The sequence below is a fragment of the Pseudonaja textilis genome, chromosome 2 (assembly GCF_049901715.1).
Source record: "Pseudonaja textilis isolate UNSWEBS1 chromosome 2, rPseTex1.2, whole genome shotgun sequence".
Classification (NCBI taxonomy): Eukaryota; Metazoa; Chordata; class Lepidosauria; order Squamata; family Elapidae; genus Pseudonaja; species Pseudonaja textilis.
Genome location: NC_141991.1, coordinates 154,058,452 through 154,071,011, shown reverse-complemented (window position 1 = coordinate 154,071,011; position 12,560 = coordinate 154,058,452). Strand labels below are relative to the sequence as shown.

The 12,560-nt window shown below is 40.5% G+C and overlaps 1 protein-coding gene across 14 annotated transcripts in view; it reads right to left on the bottom strand.

Annotated features, from left to right (window-relative positions):
• DNM2 (dynamin 2) overlaps nucleotides 1–6,869 on the bottom strand; it is a 166,714-nt gene extending 159,845 nt beyond the window's left edge. For all 14 annotated transcript variants that reach the window (XM_087926047.1, XM_087926050.1, XM_087926051.1 and 11 more), the window contains exon 1: nucleotides 6,618–6,869. In XM_087926047.1, coding sequence (XP_087782173.1) covers nucleotides 6,618–6,778 — 161 coding nt within the window. In that variant the 5' untranslated portion in view covers nucleotides 6,779–6,869. The remainder of the gene's footprint in view (nucleotides 1–6,617) is intronic.
• Nucleotides 6,870–12,560: the final 5,691 nt, after the last annotated feature.

Here is a 12,560-nt window from a genome sequence, read left to right as displayed (position 1 = left end):
ACAGGATCAGGCACCCATCACCTTTTGCAGAGAGTCAGGGACCCAGAAACTTTAATTCTCGGCGTGAAAAATGTTTGCCAGTCTTCTGCTCCCCCAACAACTTTCCACTTAACTACTCAATGAGATCTCGTCCCACAGAGCATACTTGCATGCAAATTGGGGGGGGAAGGAGAGAAAGAGAAATCCAATGCAACCTGTTTGCATGTGTGTGTGTGTGTATGGGAGAAAGTGATCCGTATTTCAGCCGGGGCACACAAGTTGCTGGCAGCAGTGTGAGCAGCATGAGCCACCTGAGCAGCAAGGCGGTGGAGGACAAAGCAAGGCAGGGAGGTACGGAACTGCCCCCCCATGCCCCGCACCAGCTTACCTGAGTACCCACCAGCCAGGCACTGAAGTGCTGCAACTACCACCACAGTGAGACAGAGAGAGCAAGAGAGCTCTCCAACCTGTTTTTGTGTTGTATATGAGAGATAGCTATTCATCCTTCAGCCAGGGAACTCAAGCTGCTAGCAGCAGTATGGGCAGCAGGAGCCACTTGAACAGCCATTATCCCCCACTCCCCAACCAGCCTGCCTGGCCAGCCAGGTGGTATAAACCTTCACCATTCTTCTTATCGGCAGCAGCTTGAATGCCCCAACTGAAGCCAGAGTTCACCGCGCTGGGGGAGAAATGAGACGACCTGTTGTCCCGTTTGAGTGGGGAGGACGAGGAGAAAAATGGCGACACCCAGAGAGTACGTCAGGAGGGGCTGGCTCATTGGGGTAGATCATGGCTGCTCAGGTGGCTCCTGCTGCCTCTGCTGTTGCCAGCCGCTTGAGTTCCCCGGCTGAAGGATGGATTGCTCTCTCTCTCTCTCTTACACACGCATACACACACCCAGAGGTTGGAGAACTTGTGCTCTCTCTCTCTTTCCTCTCTGCCGTGGCAGTTGCAGCACTTCAGTGCCTAGCTGGCAGAGAACTCAGGTAAGCCGGTGGGCAGCATGGGGAGAAGCTCCACACACCCCTGCCTTGCTTCGTCTTCCATTCCCCCACCGCCTGCCTTTGTGGCCACCGCACCAGTGTGTTGCTTAGCCTCCTGCTATTTACATACATGGTGTGTTGTGAGTTAATTTTGTGAGTTTGCAAATGTTATGAGTTTGCTTGCAAGCAAATTTTATGTTACAGACTCAGGTAGCCAATGGCAGAATGGTAGATCTCAGAGTAAATCTGTGATTCTGTGAGAAACTCATTCTGCCTGCCTGCTTTGCCTGATTTTGGGTAAAAGTTGCCTTTTTATATAAAAAAAATTCAATATTTACATAAATATTTATAATATTTACATATAAGCCATGCCCAGCCAGTCACATGACCACCAAGCCACACCCACAGAACAGGTTAATAACTCTGAATCCCACCCCTGCCTCTGCGTGTTCTTGTGTGTGTGTGTGTGAGAGAGAGAGAGAGGGGGGGGGAGGGAGAGAGAGAGGGGGGGATCAGATCTCTCTCTTTCCCATGAACATCAGCAAGCCACCATCAGTCAAAATTCATATTAATGGTCCCTGGGATTTAAAATTTTGAGTTTTGTGGTCCCTGAGGTCCAAAAGGTCCAAAAGGTCATCTAGACCCCTGCTCTAGATGACTCACTACAGAATGCAGTAGCAATGGCATTGCCTGTCGACTTATTTCCTGTGTAGGTGAACTGATATTGGTTAAAGTTTGATGGAAGGCATGACTTGAGATGTTGAAGAACCAGTCTCTCAAAGCACTTCATCATTACAGACGTTAGTGCAATGGGTCTATAGTCATTCAGGTTGTTTACTGCTGTTTTCTTTGGGACTGGAATAATTCCAGCCCCAAGGAAAACAGCAATAAACAGCCTGAATGACTATAGACCCATTGCACTAATGCCTGTGGCTGCTTTCAGACATGATGGAACACCAGCCGTTTGCAGGGAGATGTTAAAAATTCTTGTTAAGACCTTTGATAGTTGGTCAGCACAGATTTTAACTACTATCCCCAGCACCCCATATGGACCTGCAGCTTTACTGGAATTCACAGCTTTCAATACAGCTCTCACTTGGTGACTATTCCGAAGACTATTCCGAAAGACACTGAAGACCTGGTTTTGCCAGTGGGCCTGGGGAACCCAGAGAAGGAGGGAACCCATCAGATGGCTAATGTGACTCGCTGTCGCCGGGGTGGGGGGGATGGGAGTTGGTTTTTGTTTTGTTTTGTTTTTTTATTTTCCCAAATTTTGTTGTATTGTACTTTACTAATTTATTTGATTCTTTTTGTTAGTTCTTATTGTTTTTATTTTTTATTAAATATGATTTTACATTGTGTAAGCCACCTTGAGTTGCCATGGGCAAATAGGCGGCAATATAAATCAAATAAATAAATAAATAGGAAACCTTCATTTTGTATGCAAATAATAATATTAAAGATTCTAACTACCAGCAAGAATGAATCCTTATCATTTAAAGAGCATCTGTCATTTCAGATCCATCATGGCAGCGCCTGTTACTGGGCATCCACTCACTTGCTGCCTGCCATGCCCCTCACCTTCTTCTGTCACTGCTTCATCACCAGCCATCCCATTAAAGTGAATGGGATTGCTGTTGAGTCAACAGTGGATCAGAGAAGGAGCCACTGAGGGACAGAGATGACAGTTGCTCTTTAAAAATTATAATTTAAATCAAGCCTTTTTATTAGTAATTTAAATGATTTAAATCAACTTGATTTAAATCAAATCCACCCTGTTACCACCACATAGGCTGAGGACAAACTACTTCATTTTGCTGCTTTAAAAAGCTCTAAACAGTGAGCTCTTTCAGTACTATGGAGACCTCTCTTAAAGCAGCAAAATGAAGCAATTTGTCTGGCCATTTATAAGGCAGCTGCCATTTTGTCCCCACCCACAAATGTCCCCACCCACAAATGGGTGGACAAAATGGCAACTACATGGTTGCTGCCCACCGCAGCTTTGCTTCATTATGTTGCCTTAGAGAGGTCTGCATTCAGAAGCTTCTGCAGTACTGTGCTGACCACCCAAGGAAGCAAAATGAAGCTATTTGCCTTGTGGCCACCATTTTGCCCCATCGACAAATGTCTCTCAACAGAAATAATGTTTTACTCAAATATTTGCTTTAATTTGTTTAATGTTACATGAAGTTAACAAGTTAATTGGTCAAGATTGTCTGTAAATGAGAGACAAGATAGGACTCCACACATATTAAGTACAAATATATAGCATCAGTATATAACATCCTTGCTTAAAATAATTTTAATCAGTTTTAAAATATTTTATTCATAAAATAAACTCAGAAAAAAATTGGGACATTTCTGAGTAAATGAGCTTCATTTTATGACATTGTATATTGGTTTGAATTAAATTATAAATGCCGGTTCTATGACCACCATATGCCTTCATTCATAGGTGCCTGATCATGACTGATTTTGCTCTTAATATTCCCTCTAAAGTTTAAAAGGTAACAATTAGAGAAGCAGCATGAATTTATAAAATATTTACTTTGGGAAAGCTCATCAATATTGCTTTATTTTGTATGTATCAGGTAAGATTCCCAATAAAAAAATCTCTGGTTTCAAGTCTATATGTGTAATTAGGTGAATTCCCTTTTATACATTAATAAATCATGAAGAGCTAATCTGGTCTAGTGGTTAAGGTACTAGCCTATAAATCAGGAGACTATCAGTTCTACTTCCACCAGTTGGGTTACTTCACATCAACTGGGTGACTTTCTTAGCCCAACTCACCTCACAGGGTTGTTGTTTTAAGCAAAACAGGAAGAGGAATAAAGGAATCTTTATTGCCTTGAGTTACTTATAAAGTAATAAAGGCGGGATAAGAGTCTAGAGAAAATACACTTCTGATCCTCAAAAGAAAAATAATTAATGAAATAATTCTACCCTACATATAAGTAACTTTAAATAGAATAACGATGCAATATATGACAATTGTTGAAAGAAATATCCTTCTGGGTTCAGTTCCAAGTGGGGAAAAAGACACTGGAAACATGGACACTGTTAAGAAAGATGGTTTAATGGTGGACAGCAAGACCACATGGCTTGAAGCTCCAAAGGATGATCACATGCTTCAAGCTGAAGGAAGAGATCAAAAAAAGGGCTGAGGTGCTGAGAGTGCCTGGGTTTTATAACCTTTATTGGGATTTGAATTAGAGTTTGTATTCTGATTGGTTGTCAGACTCCCGTAAGGCCATGCAGGGCACTGTAGGCTGTCCTGAGTTCCAGGCTAGGTTGAGCCTTGCTGGATGATGATGCACTGAAAAGGGCTTTTGGCAACTGCTTTACCTGGAGATCTTTGTTATGTAAAGTATTCTGGCCCAAGCCTTAATGGCCCACCCATTAACAAAGGTGGGGGTGAGTTTCTGCTTCTGAGGTGAGATTCTGCTTCTGAGTTTCTACTCTTTTTAGGGGAAATATTCTGCCTTTTTAATATTTCCTAGAATATTTAAATTTTCTAGGAGAGGTGTGGGTGCTAACTTCCTACAATGGCTTCCACAAGAGGGATCAGTAGCTTGAGATGACGACTATGGCTATGTGGGGAAAAATACTATACTCCACTTATGACCATAGTTAAGCCTAAATTATGGTTGTAATTCAACTTGGTTAAATAGGTCATCCAGAGGTGGGATGCGACCACTGTAACTACCAGTTCGGTGATTTATGATTTGCGCATGCATGCACATATATATATATCGTTGTCAGCTTGCTGCCTGGACAGCTGAGCAGTGCTGTGCAGGTGCACAGAGATTGAAAAAGCACTTTTTTCCTGCTTTTTCAACCACAGCTGTGCCTGGTTGAAAAAACAGGAAATAAAGGTCAAGTAAGAGTTCTATGTCTGCTGCTCTTCAGAGCTACCGATTCTACAGAATCAGACAGAACCAGTAGAATCCCACCCCGGGTCATCACATGAACACACCCATTAAACAACCTTTTTGTAGTAATTAAGAAATGTTATTGTTAACCAAACCAACTCTATCTGTAGAAAGTCAGCACCCACCCCTCTCCTAGAAGAATGGAATATTTTGAGAAATATTAAAGAGACAGAATATTATATTTCCCTGGATGAGAAATGGAGAAACATGCTCTTGGAAAATAGCCCCCACCTTTCTTAATAGCCCTCAGCAGATGTCAGCACTTAGGAGATAGATAACTCTATTCATAAGCAAATACCCTCACCCATGATCCAACAATGGTAGGATTAACCCACCAAGACACAGAGCTTACTACATTGCACAATCTCCTGAAGACATTGCATCATCCTCAGCAACTTCAACCAAACTTAGCTCAGACAAACTCCTGGGATTTGTACATGGTCCCATGGGAGTTTAACAACAGCCAACAGAATACATGTTCTTGCAGAGGAACAGGAACCTCAAGAGCCAAGCCCAAGAGAAGGTATAAAAACCCTTCGCTTTAAACTCCCTGGTCAGCTGCACCAGAACCATTCATGTGCTTCTTTCCAATCAGCCTCCATTTTGTCTTCAGGGCCTTTCTCCTGGCTTGGAACAGAACCAGATGGATATTTCTTCCTACATACCCAATGGGCATTTTTTGCAGGAAACCAGAAGTGAATGCCAGTATTTATGCAAAAGGCCATAAATGTGAGTTGGGTGCCAAGCACCCAAAATGCAATCCCAAGTTCTGATGGCGGCAGCCATCAGAACTTCCACTATCCAAAGCAGATAGTACACAAGTCCAGGTTAATAAGATTTTTAAATTGTTATTCTAAGACTAATGCACCATCTGCACACAAAAGAAAAGGAGGTAATGCTTTTTCTACTCATGCAACTTTTAAGGAAGGGTCTTAAAAACGTATCTTCTGTTTACATAGTAACAAAAATAATTCATAAACAAATTAGTCACTGGAAAGTTTCTGCAAGTGGCAAAGTACTAAAAAAGTGGGACTACAAAGAACGTTAATACACTAGGAGATATTTTGCAAAAGAGAAACTTAAAACGTTACATGAAAAATCACTTCAATTTTCATTATTTATAACATCAGCTGCACAATTACCGATGAAAATATAACATGAGAACCAGACCAAAATTTCCAGGAAACAATGAAGCGGCACCTTCTGAACAAGATAAGGGTAGAAGGAGTACGAAGGTCGCTTCTAGCACCATCCTACCATTTACCCGAAAAGACAGGCGGCGGGGACTCTTCGGACAGCCGCTTCCCTGAAACCTGTCAATGAAGCTGGGAAGGGACGGGAGAGTCCCATCCGCCAAAAAACATCACCCCACCTCGCTATTCCCAAGTCACCCATGACAACCCACTCGGAAACCTCTGTTCGAGACCGCCACTTTTGGTATCTCTGTGAACTTCTTGCTCAGCTAACGCAACTAGCGTAACCGGAACGTTCACGAAATACGATACGTTTTGGCAAAGGAAGTTATTCACAGAGAGCGATTACACTAAGGCCACCTCTAATGGTGGCTGCTTCCGAAATCATCGCTTGAGACAAGCGTGACGTTCTCAGAGGGCATTTCCGCAAACTCCCTCGGCTACTACTATAAGCCGGCCGATCAAAAAACTCGGTCGGCATTTTGCCCTCTCTGACTTCCCTTCGTTGGAACGATCGCTCGACTTACCGGCCGACGAAATTCTCGAGGACCGAGCTCTTCCCCGCGCTCTGACCACCCACCACGGCGATTTGTGGCAGGTCGAGGTGGCAGCTTTGTCCAATAGAGCTGAAAGCATCCTGTAGCTTGTTAACCAGCGGAATCAACTCTTCCATTCCTCGGTTGCCCATAGCAACGACCTGGGGGGGTAAATCCCCCCACACTCCACCGCTTCCTTTCACAGCCCCAGGTAACAACCCACAAACTTCCCCTTTGGATTCTTCTCATCCGGCCTCAGCGACGCCCGTTTGCTCTTCGGCCCGCCCTAAATCTGTCAATCACTATTACTATTGCTTATAGAAACTGTCGTTTCCCGTTCAAAGCCAATAGTAAAGGAGAATTTAGCAGGCTCCCATAATGATAGGTTGACATTTATCTATTATGTCTGTTTCCAGTCAGCATTCTAATAGGACAAATTATGTGTCATTCGACAGACTCTTGGTTCGAACAGCCAATAGCTTTAAGAGCACAATGTATAGTATAATGCTGCCTTAGTATAAACCTGCCCTCCCCTTTTGGCCTCTTTATGTGCTTTTTTAAATTTGGTAAGCGACCTATCCATTTATTTACAACAACAAATCATCAAACCGAGATCACCCCACCCTTCAAGTTATTTTCGCTCTTTATTGGACAGTATTTCTATCCCATGAAGGAAATGGTCAATCACTTCAGTCCAATTTACTTTTCACAGAGTATTTAGCTGAAAGGGCTTGTGATGCATTGTTTTATTGCACTTAAATTACATATTATTGCCATTTGATTTGCTACTAAACTTCATTTCCTCATGGGAAGCATAGGTTGATTGCACTAGCAAGACCATGCTCGCAGTTTTGGTCGCCAGTATTCTAAAAAGATATTGAAACTTTATAAAGAGTGTAGAGAAGGACAACAAACAAGATTAGGGGACTGGAGGCTAAATTACAGGAACTCCATGGATATGTGTAGTCTAATGAAGAGAAAGACTGGGGTAACGTAGCAGCCTTCCAATATTTGAGGGACTGTCAGAGGAGGGAGTCAAATTTTTCTTCAGAAGGCAAGAAAAGCATTAGATGAAAACTTAACAAAGAGAGATCCATTTCTCCAATTAAGGAGAAATTTTCTGACAATGAGAACACTCAATGCTTTCAGAAGTTGTTGGGGGCCCATCACTGGGCACTTTTAAGAAGAGATTGGACAGCTATTTGTCTGAAATGGTATAAGGTCTCCTGCTTGAGCAGGGGGTGGACCAGAAGACGTCCAAATTCATTCCAACTTATTCTGCATTCTATATTCTGATTAATATTAAAATCTTGTACACACATATCTTTAGGAGCCTGGCAACTTTTGTTAAGGTGTTTGGGGTTTTTTTCCCTCCCTGCTTTAGGGTAAACCATTGTACTGTAGGAAGTTATGACCCACCCCTCTCCTAGAAAATTGAAATAGCCTAGGAAATATTAAAAAGGCAGAATATTTCCTCTAAAAGAGTAGAAACTCAGAAGCAGAAACTCACCTCAGAAGCAAAAACTCACCCCCACCTTTGTTAATGGGTGGGCCATTAAGGCCTGGGCCAGAATACTTTACATAACAAGGAACTCCAGGTAAAGCAATTGCCAAAAGCCCTTTTAAGGGCATAAATCATCCAGCAAGGCTCAACCAAGTCTGGAACTCAGGAAAGCCTACAGAGTTGCCCTTCATGGGAGTCTAACAACCAATCAGAATACAAGCTCAAATTCAGATCCCAACAGAGGGTATAAAATCCAGGCATTCTCAGCATCTCAGTCTTTTTTTGATCTCCTTCCTTTTCACTCTGGAACTCCAGGCCATGTGGTCCTGATATTAAACCTTCCAAACAGCCTCCATGTTTCCAGTGTCTTTTTCCCCACTTGGAACTGAACCCAGAAGGATATTTCTTCCAACAGTGCCAATGGATACTGTTTTATACAATAAATTTTGAGAAAAAATGTTCAGTTATCCATCCTGTCATCTGACTTTATAATAGGATACCCCTCCAATAATGAAGATAACTGTAATTACCAAAGATAGTTTCATTAGATACGTCCTAGAAGTAGGGGATTACAGTAAACTCAAAACAATTTCTCCTTATCAAACTGATTCTAGTTAGAATAAAAGTCCTATGGTTATCCAATAGCCAAGCCATTTTGGGAAGCCCCCACTCGCTCCTAGAAGAATGAAATATTTTGAGAAATATTAAAAAGGCAGAATATTATACTTCCCCAAAGGGAGAAATGGAGAGACATCTTTTTAGAGGCAGAAAGCAGCACTCACTTTTTCTTAATAGTCCACAGCAGATGTCAACACTTAAGAGATAAAGAGCTTATTGAAAGAGGAAGACAAGCATCTAGATCGCTCTATTCATAAGGAAAGCAAATACTGCAGGCAGAAATCTGTTCAAGACAGGATATTTTGAAATTCCCTGCAGCAAAGTCTGAACAAAGGCAGAATGGTAGGATTAGAAGCAGCCCCTCACCCAAGATGCAACACAGAACAAAAGCCATTAAGCCACAATAGGAATTGCCCCTTTTGAACACAAGCCTCTTTGTTGTACCATCCCAGAACAGTCCAAACTTCAAACCTGGGAGCTCAGATAAACAATAAGCCAGAGGTTGACCAAATTAGCTCAGACAAGCACCTAGGATTTGTATTTCCTCTTTTGTCTATAGAGCCAGCTATAATTCTTACATAACCCCTACATGACCCTATTGGAATCCAACAACAGCCAAAATAATACATGTTCTTGCACAGGAACAGGAAGCTCAAATACAAAGCCAAAAGAAGATATTAAACACCTCCCCCCTGTTCATCATTAAACCACTTTTCCAATCAGCCTCCATGTTTCCATTGTCTTTCTCCCAGCTTGGAACTAAACCAGATGGATATCTCTACCAACACCAAAAATGACTTTCTAGATTAAAATCAGCCTTGACCACTGATGATATTACCTATTTTGAGTAATGAAATGTCTGCAAGAAAATAACCAAGCTCAGAGAGCAACAAGGACCCCTCAAAACCAGCCTTTTAAATTGTATCTGGAAGCCAGTTGGGCTCTAGGGCAGGGCTGGAAGCACAGGTTTAATATGCTCCCAATGTACACTTACCATGTGAGACTCTCCATTCTGGAATATGTAGCTTCCAAGTGGTCTTAAAGGAGACTTTTTACAAGATACGCAATGAGAAATAAACTACCAAGAGAAGTCCATATAAGATTAACTAAGAAAGCAATTAAAACGCAAATACTACAGATTGCAAGAGAGAAAACATTGAAATACAAAGACAAGGAAATTGTGGTTCTGAAACAAGTACCAAGAAGAATGAGAGAAATGAGAAGAGAATATCAATTTCTGACTAAAATATTACTCAAGAAAGGTGTTAATTACAGATGGCTGATACCAGAAGGTCTCATGTTTACATGGCAAGAACAAAGACACAGAATAGATTCAGTTGAGAAAGCAGAACTATTTTATGCTGAATATTTTAGAGGGAAAGAGGAGGAGGCAAGAAGAGAAGAGTCATTAATTGAATTCTAAGAGGAATGTCTAGTAGTGACTGGAAAAAGAAGAAGGTGCAGTAGGCGGCAATGTGGAACCTAGAGAATGAAAACTGAGATCTAGTAGAGCAGCAAACCCTTCTTATAAAGTAGAAATAAGGAAGAGAAAAAATTGATTACAAGTAATATAAATGGACTTAATTCAGCTATTAAAAGAAGGAAAACATTTAATAAATTAGAGAAATTAAAATTTGATATAATCTGCCTACAAGAAGAACATATTAAAAAGCAACACAAACAAATATTGATACAGCCAAAATTAGGGAAAATATTTACTGCATTGACATGAACTAAGAAAAGAGGAATGGTTTTATATATTAGAGACACAATTCCAGTGGAACAAATCTATACAGATGACGATGGAAGAATCTTGATGGTGGAAATAATGGACAATAATATGAAAATACTTTTAATAGCAATTTACGCTCCAAATGATAACCAAGAAGAATTATATAGAAAATTACACATGAAAATAATTGAATTGGACTATGTTAATATTTGCATGATGGGAGACTTCAGTGGAATAGTAGATGAGAAATTGGGCTACGAAACACAGAAAACAATAAAGCAAAGTAGAAAGAATCATCAAAAATCCTTTTTTAAAATGACAAATGAAATAAATTTAAAAGATGCAAGGAGAGAAAGAAATGCTAAAAATAGATAATATACTTTTTACTCAAATAGACACTCATCATGGTCTAGAATAGACATGATATGGATGTCAACAGAATTGATTTTTAATATACAGGAAATTGATATAGAAACAAGTACTTGGGCAGACCACAATCCAATGACAATTAAATGAAAAGGACAAAGGAGAAGATCTAGATGGACCTTAAACAATACTATATTAAAAGAAAAGGATTTTGTACAGAAAATGGAAAAAGAATTGGCTTTCTTCTTTAAAGAAAACAGAAAAGAAGACACATCAATGCAGAATCTTTGGGATACAATGAAGGCTTACGCCAGAGGCTTGATAATAGACTATACATGGAAAAGAAATACTAAGTGTAGCTATCCCACCATTAAGCAGACATTGCCAAACACGGACACAAGGATATTTGCACATATCTGATTACCTTGTTTTAGCCAACTGCAAAATGTTTCAGTACGATCGCGAAACACTGACTGTTGTTACTTTCCGTCCCAGGACACGTCAGCTAAATATGATAAGCATACTTGCAAACTTACAAACTATCACATACTTTGTTCTTTGTTCTTTGTTTATGATTTCTTCCATATAAGGTAAAATTCTGCTACCTCCTTTGTGCTCCCCTGCCCGCTTGAAAGATAACAATAAAAGAGGTTTGTGCAAAGCAATCGGGGCGGCTGCCGGGACCATTCCATCTGCCCCGGGCGCGATGTGCTCCCTCCTTTGAAACAATCGGATGTCTGGTGTCTGTTATTGGTATTCACCCTTGCGAGGGTCCCGCTAAACTTCTTCCCTGCGGGGAATTCCATAGGCAGCGGAAGGACTCTGACGGAACAGCGGATCGGTCGCTCGGCGCGACAACTAAGAAAAGACAAGCTTTTAAAACATTAGAGGATCATTACAAGAGATTACAAGAGTTACAGAAACTTCCACAAAAAAAGGACATTAAAATAAAAATGGACACAATTAAACATAAAATGGGGCTAATGGAAAAGGAGGAACTAGCACAAAAAATTAGAGGTGCTAAAGATAACTACTTTGATGATGCAAATAAACCAGATAGATGGTTAGCATACAAATTGAAAAAAGAGAATTAAGAAAAATAATTCAACTAATACACAATCAAGGGCAAATTTGCTATGGAAATAGAAAGAAGAAAAAAAAATTATACAAGATTACTATGGAAAACTGTATGAAAAAGAGAACATAGAGGAGGAAAGAGTTAATACCTGTAGAAAGCGAATTTACCCCAGATACCTAAAGATACTGAAATGATGCTAGAAGGGAATATAACTATGATGGAGTTAACTGAAGCACTTAAAAAAAATATTGGAAAGGCACCAGGTCTGGATGGACTGCCAGCAGAATTTTATAAGACATTACAGGAATTGTTGAATCTTCCATTGTTAGAAGTTATGAATGAAATCATGCTAAAGATGAGGATACCCAAATCATGGTCAGAAGCATATATCACACTTGTGCCAAAGGAGGACGCCGACCCACAACAACTTAAGAACTATAGACCTATCTCCCTGCTAAATTCAGACTATAAAATCTTTGCTTCAATATTGGCAGAAAGACTTAAAAATATTTAAATAACTTTATTCATCCTGATCAAAATGGGTTTCTGCCAAAGAGACAAATTAAAGATAACATGAGAATAATTCTGGACACTCTGGAATACTACGAGGCACATCCTGAAAAACAAATGGCTTTG